The following is a 17993-nucleotide window of genomic DNA, read 5'->3' on the forward strand; positions in this document are numbered from 1 at the left end:
GTTGTGCAAGATACAAAATAAGCTTTTAGTGTGCAATGTCATTATGACCCATTTATACATGATGCATGTATTGCAAAGTCTATGTATCATGTGTGGTACTTTGACAATGGTGCAATCAAGCACATTACATCTCCGCGTGATTGGTTCGCTTCTCTTGGGACTGTCCCTAATGGGAATACTATTATGTTTGCCAACAATGCCTCTTATTCAATTCATGGAATTGGAAAGATTGTGCTTACTATTGCAAGTGGTAGCTCTTTCACACGTTTGGAGGCTTTGTATGTCCCCGGTATCAATAAGAATATTTTGTATGTGTATGTACTTGTAAAACCTGGTGTTGTAGTCGAGTTTATGTCTGACAAATGTCCTCAAAATTCAAATTTTATGTATTTTAGCTTTACCATGGCCTTTCTCTTTATAGAAATCAATATACTAGAGAGAGAGCACAATAAAACACATGTTGAAGGACAATGACCTCCAATACATCTTTATCTCAATTCAAAACTATTTCAAATGCAAAACTTTGGCATGCTTGTTTTATCTGAATTTTGTCAGTTTGTTGCGTTCGGAGAGTACTAACATGGTTGCTTCATTGCCCCCTCTGGAGGCACGATTGAAAGATGTATGTGAAGGTTGTATTTTGGGAAAAATGTAGTGTTCTAAGTTTCCAAAGGAAAAGTCTAGACAAGCAACTTCTAGCTTGCACATAGTGATGTTTGTGATCCAATGTACACTCTTCCTTTTTAGGAATCACTTGTACTTTGTGACTACCATTGATGATTACCTCAGGCATGCTTGGGGGTATGCGCTTAAGGAAAAGTCCAATTGTGCTTCAAGCAATTTCTACTTATGGCTGAAAATGTATCTGGTTGTAGTGCGGGCACACTTCGTTCTGATTAGGAAGACGAGAATATGTCTAAAGAGTTCAATGCATTTCTGGATAGTCGTGGGATAAAACACCAATATACAGTGCTATATACCTTAACAAAATGGTGTTGCAAAGAGTAAAAAATAGGTGACTTACGGAGATGGTATGATGTATGGTCACAGGACAAGCTTTGCCACATACTTTTTTGCTTGAGGCTGTCATGCGTGCTTCTTATGTACTAAAGAGGTGTCCCACTTAAGCATTTTAGTCTATCACTCCTTATGACACTTAATGAGGAAAGAAGCCATCCATTGATTATTTGTGTGTATTTAGTTTCTTGGCTTATGATTTGGTGCTTGAGCAACAACGCATAAAATTGGATGATAAGGTTGTGAAATGTATTTTTGTCGGCTACAGTTTAGAAAGCAAAGGTTACAGGTTGCATCATTCGCAAACAAACCGTATCTTGATTAGTCAAGATGTTGTTTTTCCGATTTAATGCTTCTTTTAGTGCTAGGCTGTGTTTTGTTTGGGAGCATATGTTAGTACCTAGTTCTACACCCACTATTGGGCACTGACGAGTTAGTGGGGATGTCGTGGCATTTTGTCAATACTATGCATGATGGAGCTGATTGTTATATTGTCTTGTGGGTGACTACCATGGGTCTATACCTTGCACTTTCCTTTAAGGGTGAATCTAGGCTTATTCTGGATTCATCTAGGTATATATATATTTTTATATGGAAAACGAAGTCCAACCCTTGTTAGCATGTACCAAGAAGACAGATACCAGCTCACAAAATGTATATGATACATTGTTGCCTCTATTAGTCATGGGACTATGAATGTAAATCCTAATGAGGCACATGTGCTGCCTATACAAGTTTCTATTGATGTTATAGGTCAGCCTTTTTTTGATGCAAATTTACAAGATAAAAATGGAAAAAACTAAACTAAAATATAGAGGCTAGAGGTATGCCTGTGCAAACCTTGCGTGCCAGTAAATTGGGTGCATGTTGTCTAGTCATATTCATTCAGGTTTTCAACATGTGTAAGTGGCTAGGATCATGGGAAATGAGACTCTAGGTAATGTTGCTAAGTTTGTATTTGAGTGTAAGTTTTGGCAAGAAATGGAGGAAAATGTTGGATGGAGACGATTTTCACTTACTCTTCGAGAAGAAGGCTTGATGAGGTGGATTTCAAAATAGGACATTCATCATGAACCGATTGTGCATCCCAAATTTGATCTTTTTTATGATTTGCAATTGGCACCTTAATTACGTCATAATAAACGAATTGAAAGCATAATAATCGTCTAGTTCCAAATTTGGAACTACATGTTATCCTTCAAGAAATTATGATTGGCAAAACTTCCTATTGTATCCCCATCTTTGTCTGACATAATTAGCTCATGTCAAGAACATAGCAAATCCAAATAATAGAATCTTTCACATGTGGATTAAAGATTGAAGGAAAGACAATCAAGGAAGTTGCTCTTACTAAATTGACTATTCTCGCCGTCATCCTTATTCGAAGGAGCTTTTGAGGTCGTCGCTTCAAATGGATTGTTATGATTACAATTTTCATTCTGATTTCTGTTTCTGCCCCCAAAGATGAACTTATGATGATGTTCAGAAGTTGGCACTTCTTGTATACTATTGTCATATGTTAAACTCTACAAACATGGTTTGAAAAGATTTTGATCTGAACAATTTATCTGTAGTTCCTTTTTGCCTTGTGTGCTTTTTGGATTCTGCTTGTGGGGTTCTCTTTTACAATTGATGAGTCATGGACAGGAAGATCTTCTTCCTGATGCACTAGGTTTGCTGACTATACTTGTCTTTCTTGTAGCAATCCTCTAGATTCCTCGGCACCGTCAAGGTCAAGGCCATACCAAGAGATGGTTTTCAGTTTGCAAGATTGCTGTCCACCAGCTCCGAAGGAGTGTCTTCAAATGATAAAGGCTCTAGTACCGAAGCACCTAAGCATAATGGTGTAGAAGCATCAAACGGGAATAGCAAGAAACAAACAGAGACCGCTGCAAAGGCCGATCCTGACGCAACCACCAAAGTAGAAGAAAAGGCTAAAGCAGGAGAAGATGTCATAAAATCTGAGGCTGCAGAAAAGAAACTTCAGGATTTGCTCAAAGAGACCCAAGCTCTATTGAAAGAGAAAGATAAAGAGGTCGTACAAGCAAAACAACAGGTTTTGACACATCTTGCTGAGGTAGAAAATGTGAGGGGGAGAACCAGAAGAAATGCTGAAAGCATAAAGCAGCATGCAATGGAGGTACACTATAGTTATCAAATTGAGACTTACATAATATAAAACTGTTTTTTATTAACAGTCTTTTGGAGACAGACTTTTGCCACAGATTTGCTTGATATGGCTGACAATCTCTCCAGAGCTGCAGCAAATGTTCCAGAACATGTTCGTACTGAAGCGTCAGATACTGACATGTCTACAAATGCCAAGCTACTGAAATCCCTTCTTGTGGGTGTTGACATGACACAGAAGCAGCTGATGAAGGTACATCTATTATCTTTTTTCTGATCGTTCATGGAATAGAGTGCCATAAGCTGTTTTAGATTTTAAGTCAGCTAGGTATGCCTAAACATTTCATAGATTAATGTTTTATGAGAAAGGGCTGTGAAAATTTACAACAGTTGCTGATGTCTCCTACCATCTCCAAGTGTTTTCTGAAGTTGAATACTACATGCAGCTGCCCACCAAGTTGGGGCACTTGAGAGTCGGTTCTAAGATACTAGTAGTGTGCTTGTAGTGTAGGCTACTGTCGCAGAAGGAAAGCTGGTTGTCCAACATACTACTGACTTTGCCTTTAAGGTTGTGTAATCATTTGGAACCAGTAATTGACTATTGGACAGTGTATGATATCACAGTTTCCAACTCTTGGAAAATCAAAACTGTACAACTGGAATCAACTGAATTGAACGCGAAAAGACGGTGGAGCAGGATGCTCCTGCCCATGAGAGGTCGTTGGCCCTGAAAATTCACACTATTAGTGCCACCAGCTTGGTAATTCTTCATTTATATGTTGTTTTGCTATAGAATCTGGTGTGATAGGTCTCTAGCCAAGGTGGGCGCTTCAATGCTATGATGGTTTAACTTGGAGTGCTTACAAGATGGGCAATCGGAAAAAGCCATGTTCATCCTTTCTAAAACAAAAACAAAAAACCTTGTGGTTTCAGAGAATATCAAGGGCCTGTTGTGATGCTATTCCTGCTGATTGGGATACCGCTCTTAGACGGCAGGCTGGCATGCCTTCACTTGAGGAACAGTGGACTTTCTTTGATCTTTCGAAGTTTGGTTTGCTGGTTGTCGCTTGTCAAGGGAACCTTGTTTTCTTGATCACTAAGACCAGTCATATGCGGTTGGCTTTTCACTGTCTGGTTGCTATTCCAGAGCACTCTGAACTCCACTAGCAGCCTAATGGAGTAGTGGGTTCCCTTGGTAAGCGGTCTCATATCGATCCTGTATTTTTCTCAAAAGGAAGGCAACTCTTTGGCGGTTATTTATTTGGGAGGGAGCCCCCTTGGCACAGTTGATATGGGATCCCAGTGAGTGGATGTGGCCCTTTGACTAGCTTGATGTGGAGATAGTCTCATTCTTAGAGTACACTGTTCGCATCAGGTGGTGGATTCTCAGAGGCATCTGCCCTCCCCTCATCCGCCTTGCTGGTTCATGCACTGGTTAGGGGGTGACTCTCATGCTTTCCTTTTGGAGTTTTGGTCTTTGATATGGAGTCTTATAATCAACAAACAGATATCTTGGCGGTTCCTTCGAAAGTTTGCGGAGATTGCTTCTCCTCTGTATGCTTTGACACAGAAATGGGTTCCTTTCGCTTGGGGACATATGAGATTGCAACCTTTAAGACTCTCAAGAAGAAGTTGACGACTGCCCAGTATTGGTTTGCTAGACTTGCAAAAGCTATTTGAGGTATACTGTGATGCCTGTGGTCGTAAGTGCCACTGTTCACCCTTTTTTAAGAAGACGGTTAAACCATATCATTTGGCTAACTATTTATCTCGCAGATATTTCGACTTCATGGCATACTCTTTTTCCTTTCTCAGCTATCTGGCCTTGGCGATACACCTTTTTCGTATCTTTGTCAATGCATGGCAACATTCATATCATGCAAGGCAATTAATTGTAGTTTCTCTTTCTCTGCGACACTGTAAAGGTATCGAATGAAGACATCATAAATAAAGGACATTAAAAACTATTGGATGATTGCACAAAGACATAATTATGCTAACAAGATTTTCTCCATTATAAATATTCAGAGAGATACATGCCATAAGATGTGCATCTTGCTAGCACTACAAAATTTGGGCACAACAGAGAACATGTTTAGCATAGTTTCTTGCAAGCGCGTGAGCGAATGGCTTTCTTTTTACCTTTGGTAAGGTCGGTTATGTCATTCTAGGTGCTCTTCGAGGCAACACAAGCATACTCTCCAAGCTCTTTTGGATTCTGTTCCAGGCCACCTTGCGGTTGATGGAACCAAGGTGAAGTGAAGACTACAATATTTCCCAAAGAGCTGTGGACATTGCACCAATAGAGAGAAGTGATTGAAGTGTAGCTAGATACCTTTTTTCGACTTCCACCTTGCGGGACAGATTTCCAAAGAGCACACAAGTTGATGAGCTCAATCTAATATAACGACAAAGCTACCCTAACCGACAAGGATGGACCTACAGTCAAAGTCAGAATAACAGACGAACTGATCAACCAACCCTTACACATACCAACGGGGAATCACAACCGTCTTCACAAGACCAAAGCAATTGACAATGACAAGGCTTTCATAAAGCAACAAGGGCACAAGTCTACTTACAAAGACCTCACCTACACCGAAATGGAGGTGCCTTTGCGGCTCATTTCTCAGCACTTAAAGGTTCAAAAGCCACCACGGTACAGAGAGCCAAACCTACACATAGCCATGGTGATGGCTATGGGGCTAGGCAAAGAGTAATCAGACATGATCTTGAAAACTACATCCTGTAGAACCTTGTCGAAGCTAATTTGAAAGGCAACAATCACAACAAAACTTACATGAACGCGGGCCCAGTTTGATAAGAATTGCCTAAGCATTGGGCATGATAGATTGATTACTACATTCAGTGAAACCGGTCCGTAGGGCGGTAGGCGTTGGCTTTCACCCGAAATTCTTTACTTTAGACACACACACAGAGCACTTTGTAAAGGTAATCTGTAACGAGGATTAACACCTAAGTACACACACGGCTCGGGAGCTAGAATGCTCCTAGCAGACACCGACAACCTGTAGGCCCCAAAATTGGCGCCCCTTTCGGTATTTCTTTATTCTTTAACAGAGGGAATAAAACCTGTGTTCTCCTACAAGCTGCCTTGCACAATCTAGGCTAAGAAACACCTGTTCTGGCCCGATTTCGACAGCATAACTGTACTAGGACGCTTCACAGTCAGTATCCCCACGCAATAGGTGACTTTCCCAACGCATACGGACACTTTGCAAAACCTGGCGAGAATCTGCAGCACGCTGAATTCTCTGTTTTCTGCCCCGAAAATGCGGCAGTTCACCTGTACAGCGGTCCCCTTGCGTCCCCGAACCTCCTGGGGGTATTAGGGTCCGTTTAGGGCCGAAACCCTAAACCTGCAAAAATACACAGCAGGCTGTAATTCCCTGTTTTGGGCTCCGTTTCGCGTGCCGTCGCATCTGTAGCAAGACCTCGAGCTCCCGCACCTAAAGGGCTACTTGCCCTTTGAATCGGACAAGATTTCTGGCGTGAAACCTCTCCGAATTCACCTATACCTGCGGGGGATTAGCCGCTAGCTAATCCAGTACCTGTGCAAGAGGCTCTTGCCTCGGCAATCGCGCATGAACCCACATAACTGTACATTGGTCAAATGAAAAGCCCACTAGTGGGGCATAACATACTGCTCGTAGGGGAGAGAGAGGGCAGTGCGTAGCGTGCAGGGCATCATGCCTGGCACTGCACTGTACATAAGAGGGAAAGGAAGCACTCCATAGCTCTTAACCTGTGAGAAGAGTGTTGCAAATGAGCCTCCCTTCTCTAAATTCAGCGCCAACTCCTCCTTGCATTGGAAAGTGCACAGAAATGTGCCACTTGGCGCATTTATAAGCATTTTCTCGTTTCGGGTTCGTCGCTTAAAAATATCTTGACCGGTTGCCCAGTTGACTTCGCGGGAGAGTTGTAAAATGTTCCCCTAGTCATACCGGAGGTAATGACGCGAACACATTTCTCGGCCCAAAATAGCAGTTCCCTAAATTTTAGGAGATGCTTCCGTTGGGCTCCCACTGGTCTTCTGACCATCTATCCTCATTGGAACCGCATTCAAAAGTGCAATGTGGCCCAACTGTCGGATACTTTCAGTTGGTAGTGACACCTTGACTTTAGGCCTTTATTGAGTTCACTTCCTAGTATCCACCAACTTGCTAAGTGCGACGGGGGACCTATATGATCTTGCTTTGAGCCTAGACATCCTCTTACCATACGAATTCCAGTGCCGACCACTACCCATCTGCGGGTGAAACTACCGTTCACATTGGCCATGCAATGTCCGACCGTTTGCTACTTCAAGAAGAGGGTCTCAAAAATAAAACAAAACCCCTTGGAAAGAAACCAACAACTAAAGTCAGCAGTTGCCACGTCCTCGTGACATAGTTAACAGTTGCCACGTCCACGTGACATACCCCCCTCTTGAAATCGCAAACGTCCTCGATTGCATACCATAAATACACGCCACTGATGATCTTGTGCTATTAACACTCTTTTATCATCCCATGTATCTGCAAGAAAGGTCATAACATATAGATACAAATGACTTAATGAGGCCTTCATACTTTTGTCATTTCCATCTATTACACTGAATTCATATGTACATTTGATGTACTAGCTCTATCATTAGCCCTCCTTTGCACACGTTGGGTTGGGGCATAACTAGGCTGTAACCCAAAGGCTTCAAGGTAAAGCTGCAATACATTTGGTGACTCTGACAGTTTATGCTCTTCCATCCACTTTGCATCCATAGGCGGATAGTTCTTGAACTTCACCAAATAGCGTCTCGCAACTTGTCCTTCAACTTTTCTGTCCTTATGTGCCAAAACTTGCTCAGGTACCAGGATCTCATCAAGTTCCTCAACTTCTGGCTAATCCTCATCTGGCATATCTTCTGGCACATCACCCACGAAGGGTCTTAGAAGACTCACGTGAAACGCATTATGAATCTTCCACGCATCAGGCAATTTCAGCCTGTAAGCCACATCGCTGATCTTGTAAAGCACTTGAAAAGGCCCATAGTAACGCATGCTGAGCTTAGGAATCAGCCGTTCCTTGCCCTTCATCTTCTTTAACCTTGCCTTTTCAAACCTTAACAGAACCCAATCACCAGGTGATAACAACAATTCACGACGGTGACGATCAGCAACCTTTTTCTGCTTTGCCCGAGTCTTCTCCAAGGCAACTTTAATCTTCTTATACATCTCATCCATGTTCTCAACATATCGATCCGCCTCAAAGATCTGGTCCTTTGTATGCAAAATGGGAGGAACCTTTTTGCCGCCTTCAACAATTTCAAAAGGTGCTTTGCCAGTAGAGGAATGCACCGTATTATTGTACGTATACTCAAGCATAGGCAAATACTGTTCCCACTTGCCCTTATTATCTGACACATAGCATTTAAGCAGATCTAAGGCAATAGAATTGGCCTCTTTTGATTGTCCATCAGTTTGTGGATGAAACGAAGACGAGAACTTGAGCGTAGTGCCCATGTTCTCAAACAATCCTCTCCAGAACAAAGTGGTCATGCCAGGATCACGATCATTGATAATCGATTGTGGCATGCCATGGTACTTAAACACATTGTACATGAACAAGTGTGCCATCTGATCAGATTTTATCTTCTTCCTGACAGGGATAAAATGGGCCTGCTTGCTGAACCTGCAGATAATGGTCCATATACCATCACTCCCTGTTGGCGTCCTTGGAAGATCAAAGATAAAGTCCATAGCAATGCTTTCCCATGGCCTATCCGGAATCGGTAGTGGTTGTAACAACCCTGGTGCCTTTTGCCTGTCAAACTTGACCTTTTGGCAAACTATGCATGCTCGCACAAAGGCATCCACATCCTCCTCAAGGTAGGCCAATAAAAGAATGTCTCTACCGCTCTAAGTGTTGCATCAATGCCACCATGCCCTGCATACGGTGGGACATGACTCTCTTCCATGACCTTATGTCGTAGTGGCCTAGTGACACAAAGTCTGCCATGCATCATCATAAAACTATCTCTGAGGAGGTAGTGCTCGTGATGTTGCCCCTCTTGTAACTGTTCAAAGATCCTTGCAAAATCTTTATCGGCAATATATTGTTCCTTCATGTCATCTAACTCATGATGATAAGGAATTGACATAGCTGAAATTTGTGGCTTTCTTGATAATGCATCAGCCATGTTGGGTTAAAGGCCTAAGTAACCCCTTTTTGTACATTTTTATACTTTGTCCAGGTTCATATTGAACCTGAACACATTTTTTAAAGGTCACTTATAATAAAAGTGGGAAAACCCAAAACTCACTTATTGAGTTTTCTTCAAAAACGTGAGCCCTCTCTCTCTCCCTCATCGTTCTGCTAGCGCTTCCTCTCCTGCTGGCTTTCGCCACTCCTCTCTGCACACACACTGCACATCTTCGCGTGCTCTCTCACTTGCACACACCGCCGCGCGGTCAACAACTGGTATCAAAGCCAAATTAGGGTTTCAGAAGCTTTGCGCAGGTGGCTGGACAGCAAATGCTTCTCTCGCGTCAAATTTCCGCTTTCATCGCGAAGCCCCTTGCTTCCGGTGTCACCTAGGGTGATTAGGGTTCCCAAAACAGCCTAAAACAGGCTGAAATCAGGTCAAAACAGGTAAAAACCAAAAAATTACAGGTCAAAACAACAAAACGCAGGTGTTCTAAATCGATTCCCGTGAATGTCCCTTGCTTTTCCCACTCAAAACAGGTCCATTTGATGCAAATTGATGTGCCAAAACAGTAAATTTACAGAAAATTCAGCTTTGGAGTGTTTTTATGTACACAAATTGAGGTTTATGTACGCCTTTTGTGGGTTTATGCAAGTACGCATTGGGAAAACTTGTTAATTGCTGAAATTTTCAGCACATTGTATGCAACATGCGGTACATTGTGATCTCACTGAAAATTTTCAGATTTTGTGTAGACACTTTCTGCTACATTTTTATCCGTGCAAATGGCCTCTACTTCCTCGTCGTCTGATGCCAATCGCTTGATGGAAATCAAGCGATTTGACGGTACAGGTTTCGACCTATGGCAGGACAGGATGCAGGGGATTTTGTTCCTCAAGGATTGTGAGGATGCCCTTTTGGCTGTAAAGCTTGTGGATATGCCGGATGAGGATTGGGCCAAGCTCAACAAGAGGGCAAAGGCCTATATCAAAATGAGTGTGACCGATGACATTTTGGTGGACATAAAGGGCTTAGACACTGCACATGCAATTTGGCATAAGTTGAAGGCCACTTATGAGAATGCCACCCCTGTGAATCAGGTGCATTTGATGCGCAAACTGGTGAACATGATGCTTGACGAAGCCAAAGTCGGCTTCTGAGCACTTAAGTGCTTTCACCAGTGTTATGAGTCAGCTACAGTGTTATGAGTCAGCTACAGGATACTGGGCTTCAACCTTTTGATGACAAGTTGAAAGCCATATTTTTGTTGATGACTTTGCCAGACTCTTGGGAAACGCTTGTGGTTTCTTTGAGTAATAGCCCCAACCTCACAACATATGATGGAGTGCGAGGGTCCATCTTAAATGAGGAAATTAGACGCAAGTCTAGTGGTGGGGAAGGTGGCAGTTCTGCTTACAATGCGAGAGGCAGAAGTCAGAAGCAAAATACAGGTACCAAGACTCAAAACAGGAGCAAAAGCAAGTCTAGGGATAAGGATGTGACTTGTTACCAGTGTGGCAGAAAAGGCCATAAGAAGCCAGATTGCAGGTATTTCAAGAAAGAGCAAGAAAGAAAGAAGGAATCACAAGAGAAGAAGAAGACAGAGGATAAGAAAGGGGAAAAATCAGCAGGTACCTCCTCCAAGGATTCGGAGACTGTCAATGTATCCTCTAGTGTGGTTATCACAGAGTTATCCGACAGTGAGGAGATCTTGGTTGCAGCTTCATGCCCCTCAGATTTTGTTGTAGCAAATGCAGAAGACATGCTTATCTCACGTAGAGATGTCATTGATGCATTGCTGAGTGCAAATGATGGCCTTACACAATCTTGGATATTAGACTCGGGTGCCTCATTTCATGTGACTCCATCTGTGGAGTGTTTTGCTTCTTATCATGCAGGCAAGTATGGCAAGGTTTACCTTGGGGATAACCATGCTTGTGACATTGAAGGAATGGGCACTGTGCGCTTGGCATTAAACAATGGCAAAGAGTTTATGCTTAAAGATGTAAGGTATGTACCAGGCATCAAGAAGAGTCTATTGTTTGTTGGCCAGATGGATGCACAGGGTTATACAACCATTTTTGTTGGGGGTTCATGGAAGTTGCTTAAGGGATCAATGCTCATTGTCAAGGGATGCAAGAGTGGTACATTGTACTATTTACATGGCAAAGCTTTGCCTGGCAAGTTTCTTGCAGTGGCCGAAGTTGCTTCTCATTTGGAGTTGTGGCACAAAAGACTTGGCCATATGAGCCAGAAGGGACTTGATGTGCTCTCCTCTTTGAAGAGGGTTGATGTAAAGGGCACCAAGTTAGATTTTTGTAATGATTGTTTGTATGGTAAACAAAAGAAGTCTTCTTATTATTCTGGTGTCTCGCGCAAAGCTAATGCTCTTGATTTAATTCACTCCGATGTATGTTCAATGCCTGTTAAGTCTTTTGGTGGTGCATCATACTTTGTTACATTCATTGATGATTACACTAGGAAAGGCTGGGCATATTTGTTAAAGAATAAGAGTGAGACATTTAATGCATTTAAGAGGTTTCATGCTTTTGTGACCACGCAAAAGGGTAGTAAGCTTAAATGTCTGAGATCTGACAATGGGGGGGAGTACACGTCTGCTGAATTTCAGCGTTATTGCGAAGAATATGGGATTAAAAGGGAGTTGACAGCCCCTTATAATCCATCTTCTAATGGTGTGGCTGAGAGGTATAACCGTACTTTATGTGAGAGAGTGCGTTGCATGTTGTCCACGGCTAATCTCCCTCATGGGTTTTGGGGAGAGGGTTTGAAAACTGCAGTTCATGTATGCAATTGCTCTCCTAACAGTACGCTAAAAAATGACATTCCAGAGGAGGTTTGGTCTGGCAAGCCTGCCTCTTATGATCATTTGAGAGTGTTTGGTTGCGAGGCTTTTGTCCATGTTCGTAATGACTTGAGGACAACGCTAGATGCCAAGTCCATCCAAGGACTCTTCCTAGGTTATGGGGAAGAGGGTGAAATGGGCTACAGGATATGGTTGCCTCAGTTTAAGAGGGTAGTATGCAGCCGAGATGTAGTGTTCAATGAGGCTAAATTGCTGAAAAATGCTACATCTTCTGAAATTGACAAGAAATCAGTCAAATTTCAGCCTCTCTTGCCACCTATTGATGTTGAAAAAGAGCCTCAGGATGCATTACCGCAAGCTGAAATTGATAATCAGCCGGTTAACCCCGAGCCAGAAGAGGTAGGACATGATTTAGATGCTCAAAATGAGGATGGACAGCCACCTGTCATGGCTGAAAATGATTTTCAGCAGCATGAGCATGCTGAAAATGAGTTGCCTCCTGATGTAGAACCTGTGCATGAGAATGTAGATCATTGGGTACGCAGGTCTACTCGTGTCAGAAGGTTGATACAGCGCTTTGACCCCTCTTTGCATCATGTTATGTTGACAGATGAGGGAGAGCCTCTTATATATAAAGAGGCAAAATCATGTGAGTTAAGCAGTAAGTGGGAGCTTGCGATGAAGAGGAAATCAAATCTTTGCATGCAAACAATACTTGGGATCTTGTGCCATTGCCTAAAGGAAGAAAGGCTCTTCCTAACAAATGGGTTTACAAGGTCAAATGTGTTGATGGAAAGCCCACGTATAAAGCAAGGTTAGTTACCAAAGGGTATGCACAGAAAGAGGGGATTGACTTTCAAGAGATCTTTTCTCCTGTTGTAAAGCTTACAACATTGCGTGTCCTTTTTGATCTCGCTGCAGTGCTTGACTTAGAATTGAATCAAATGGATGTAAAAACAGTTTTTCTTCATGGTGACATTGATGAAGATATCTACATGAAGCAACCTGAGGGTTTTGTAGTTCCTGATAGAAAGGAACTTGTATGCAAACTAAGAAGAGCACTGTATGGTTTGAGGCAGTCATCACGTCAGTGGTACAAAAAGTTTGATACTTTTATGCTGTCTCAAAGCTTTAAACGCAGCCATTCAGACTATTGTTTGTATACAAAGAAGGATAATGATGGAAGTCCTATAATCCTTGTGCTATATGTAGATGAGATGTTGATTGCTGGGAAGCATAAGTCTACCATTGATGCTCTTAAACGTCAGCTGAATTCAGCTTTTGCAATGAAGGATTTAGGTGATGCTGAGCACATCTTGGGCATGAGAATCAAGAGAGATAGAAAGCTGAAATTGCTCTTCTTATCTCAAGAAAAGTACATTGCTAAAGTACTTGACAGGTTTAACATGGCTGAAGCTAAGTCACTTGGAGTACCTTTACCTCCACACACAAAACTTAGCAAAGCCGATTGCCCAAAGGATGATGTGGCAGTGAATGCTATGAAGGAATCCCTTATGCAACAGCTTGTGGTTCTCTTATGTATGCTATGGTTGCCACTCGTCCTGACATTGCCCATGCGGTGGGAGTTGTTAGTAGATACATGTCCAATCCCGGCAAAGCACATTGGGAAGCTGTGAAATGCATTCTGAGATACTTGTCAGGTACACAATCTAGGTGTATATGCTATGGCAAAAGTGACCTGAAGTTGCAGGGCTATTGTGATGCAGATATGGCAGGTGACTTGGATACCAGGAAGTCCACTAGTGGCTATGTGTTTGCTATTGCTGGTGGTGCTGTCTCTTGGTGTTCACGACTGCAGAAAATTGTGGGATTGAGTACTACTGAGGTTGAATATATTTCAGCCACTGAGGCTTCTAAAGAGGCCATATGGTTGGGCAGACTTGTCAAAGAGCTTGGTATGCCTGCTAGTACTCTTGTCTTGGGATGTGATAGCCAGAGTGCTGTCTATTTGGCCAAGAATGCCATGTTTCATGCACGGACAAAGCACATTGATGTGCGATACCACTTCATATGACAGGTATTGGAGGATGGTCTAGTCACCTTGACTAAGATTCACTCACAAGATAACCTTGCAGATGTTCTCACCAAGAGTCTTGCTAAGGCTCAACATGAGCATTGCATACAGCTGGTGGGAGTTGGTTAACTTAAAGGCGTCATTTATGCCTTTAAGTGGGAAGTTGTTGGGTTAAAGGCCTAAATAACCCCTTTTTGTACATTTTTATACTTCGTCCAGGTTCATATTGAACCTGGACACATTTTTCAAAGGTCACTTATAATAAAAGTGGGAAAACCCAAAACTCACTTATTGAGTTTTTCCCAAAAACGTGAGCCCTCTCTCTCTCCCTCATCGTTCTGCTAGCGCTTCCTCTCCTGTTGGCTTTCGCCACCCCTCTCTACACACACACTGCACATCTTCGCGTGTTCTATCACTTGCACACACCGCCGCGCGCTCAACAAGCCACAACATTCTTCTTGCCTTCCACATGCATAATCTGGAAGTGGAACATGGAAAGAATGTTTGCCCATCGCATATGCTTTTCGGATAACTTTGACTGTGTCAAGAAGTATCGCAAGGTCTGATGATCTGTTTGGACAACAAAATCAGCACCTAAGAGGTAGTGCTTCCAACTAGAAAGCGCATGAATCACGGCCAAGAGCTCTTTCTCATAGACTTGCATAGTCCTCTCTGGCCCTTGCAAAATTTGGCTTTCATAGGCTACTACCCGTCCATCTTGCATTAGCACTGCTCCGATGCTACTGCCTGTCACAAAAATACGGAAGCGTAAACTGACGTTTAATTGCACTTCAAATACTCAAGAGAATTAGAGGGAGCGAGAAAACTTGACACTTCATTGGGGACTAGAAGATGGGCTGGTCCCCCCCCATAAAGAGAATATCTTTATTACTAAGGGAGAATCTTTACAAGCACAGGAACGGGGCATACGCCCGTCCTCTATTCTTTCTTCTGTTCTGTTCTGACTATTGACTCAGAAAGTGTTTCCACTTTCTTACTGCTTAGGGGATTTCCCCTCTTCTGCGAAACTGGTTGGAAGCTCTCGAAAAGAGAGTCTATCTTCCGAAACAGCTCATCGGAAGCTCTCACAGAGGAGAGTCCATCTTCCGTTATGTGTTGCCTTCATGCTCATTCATTCATGCATTGAACACAAAAGAGAAACAAGCAAAATGCACACGCACATGCTTGCTGTAATTTTCTGCACATAACCTGAAATTCTTACCTGTGCACACCCCTACGCCGAAACAGAGGTCTTCTTCGCGATGGAATCGTGCCAAACTTGATGTAGATTTAGAATAAGGAGAGAGAAGAGAATTTCTATGGCTGATCTGCTGAAAACAGCCCTAATCGAGGTGATTAGGGGCTGAAAACAGAGAATTACAGCAGCCGCACTCTGCTAAGAGAGCGTCTACGGCAGCTTCTCGCGATGAAACTTCACCAGAAGGTGTCTATGACTGTGAGATCCCTTGTTCTTGACAATGGGAGCACAAGGCTACCACATATGTCGCAAGGGGTTGCTCTCAAGCTTCAATGGAGGGCTCCACCGCGTAGAGCACCCTCACATTAGGGGGGGTAGGTGCACTGCCAGCCCTGAAAATGGGGGAGGGGGGGCTTCTAAATAGCCATCAGGGAGAGGGGGCGCTAGGAAGAGAGAGAGGGTGAGAGTGAGAGTGATAGAGAGTTAGTTTGCATTGGTAAGTGTGCCAAGTGTAAATGTGCCACTTGGCACACTTACTTTAAAAACTTAAAAACCATTCAACTTTTGACTTTAAAAACATCTTAGCTCATTAATTAAAAAAATGTGCAACTAACTAACAACTGCTACCAATGATTCTTTTATGAGAATACCAAAGGTCTGCCGGCGCAATGCCGCACGGGCACTGCACCGCCTTTACCTGTTCACACTTGTCCGGCCGCCTGCCCGGGCACGGACCGTTAAATTTAATTTCATGAAACTTACCCTAAGGCTTTATTAGCTTTATTAGCCTTAGGGTCACTGTTCTAAGGACCCCATCTCATTCATGTGCTTGTACTGACGCGCGTATTTTTCCTGAGCCTAAAATCTGAGGCTACTGCTTACCCCTTTTTGAAGACCCGATTTCCCAATCACTAGGGCTTCATGGTAATTTCTGCTAAGGTCCCTCTGAGGTGTTCTAGCCCGCATTTAGGCTCACCTGAGGCCTTAGAACTGCTAGGTCTATTCTGGTGTGCACACAACTAATTAGATAATTCTTTTCTCGTAAATAAATTAATTATTTACAAAGTCCGACTTAGTTACACTGCCACACGCGTCACACTTAGTTACATTGCCACACGCGTCACACTGGACCACAAATGACTTTCTGAGATCTGGCAAAACAATAACTGGATCTGAAGTCAACTTTTCCTTTAAGAGACTAAAAGCTGAAATCTCTTTTTGGGTCCATCTGAAAGTGACCTCTTTCTTTTGCAAAGCGTGAAGAGTCGATGCTATCTCTGCAAAATTTCTGACAAACCTTCTATTGTAGGAATACAATCCCAAGAAGCTTCTGACATCGTGCACAGTCTTCAAGTCTGGCCATGTCTTGATAGCTTCGACCTTTGCGGGATCCATTCTAACACCATCCTTTGAGACTATGTGGCCAAGAAAGTGGATCTCTTCGAGGAAGAATTCATTTTTCTTAGGATTGACAAGTAACCTATGACTGCGCAGCTCTTCAAACGCAATGGTCAAGCGACGCCTATGCTCCTCTTCATTCTTCGAATACACTATCATGTCATCGAAGAACGTTCTAACAAACTGTTGATGCGAGCGGAAAATCCGGTCCATCATTCTGTTGAACGTGGCAGGAGCATTTGTTAGCCCAAACGGCATCACTAGAAACTCATAAAGACTAAATGTCGTTCCAAATGCAGTCTTGTGCACATCCTCTGGCCTTATACGAATCTGATGGTACCCATTCTTAAGGTCTATCCTGCTGAAAATTGCAGCACCCTCTAAACGATCGAGAATATCATCAATTCGAGGAATAGGGAACCTATTCTTGATGGTATTCTTATTCAACGCACGGTAATCAATACACATGAGCCATGAGCCATCCTTCTTCTGCGCTAGGAGCACTGGGGAGCAAAAGGGTGAAGAACTAGGCTGAATCAGCCCCTTCTCTAATAACTCCTCAACCTGGTCCATAATCTCTTTGTGTTGCGCCGCACTAACCCTGTAGGGAGGTCTATTCGGTGGGCTACATCCTGACACCAAATCTATCCGATGGTCCTCAAGTCTCTCTGGCGACATAGACTTCTTGTACGGGCGCCACTGAAGGAGGTCCAACATAGGGTCGGAGGAGACTGACATGAAAAGCATTATGGATTCGCCAATTATAAGGTAAATCCAATCTGAAAGTCACATCATTGACTTTATCTGTAATTTTGAAAGAGCCGTAGAATCTATGGGAAAGTTTGACAACTTTCCCTTTGCCGACCCGCTTTTTCAATCTAGCTTTCTCAAACCGAAGCAGGACATATTGTCCTTTTTCAAGATGGAGATTCCTTCTGTGCTTGTCTGCTTTTCTCTTCTGTTGCTCTTGAGTACGAAGAATCGCTTGCTTTACTTGTTGATGGGCAATGTCAATACTGCGCACAAATTCATCTGCGGCGAAGATGTTTTCTTTGGTCACCATAATAGGAAGTATGAGTGGCTTCCCGTAAATAATTTCGAAGGGGGCTTTACCAGTTGAGGAATGTATGGTATTATTATACGCAGACTCAACTATTGGTAAGTACTGTTCCCATTCGGATTGTCGTTCCGA

At 43.0% G+C, this 17993-nt stretch overlaps 1 protein-coding gene across 1 annotated transcript in view; it reads left to right on the forward strand.

The window, feature by feature from the left end:
- LOC147444924 (grpE protein homolog, mitochondrial-like) overlaps positions 1-17993 on the forward strand; it is a 71150-nt gene that overhangs the window by 21232 nt on the left and 31925 nt on the right. The window contains exons 2-3 of the mRNA XM_086527421.1: positions 2720-3157; positions 3230-3397. Coding sequence (XP_086383547.1) covers positions 2720-3157; positions 3230-3397 — 606 coding nt within the window. The remainder of the gene's footprint in view (positions 1-2719; positions 3158-3229; positions 3398-17993) is intronic.

The sequence above is a fragment of the Adiantum capillus-veneris genome, chromosome 13 (assembly GCF_014529385.1).
Source record: "Adiantum capillus-veneris isolate H3 chromosome 13, ASM1452938v2, whole genome shotgun sequence".
Classification (NCBI taxonomy): domain Eukaryota; kingdom Viridiplantae; phylum Streptophyta; class Polypodiopsida; order Polypodiales; family Pteridaceae; genus Adiantum; species Adiantum capillus-veneris.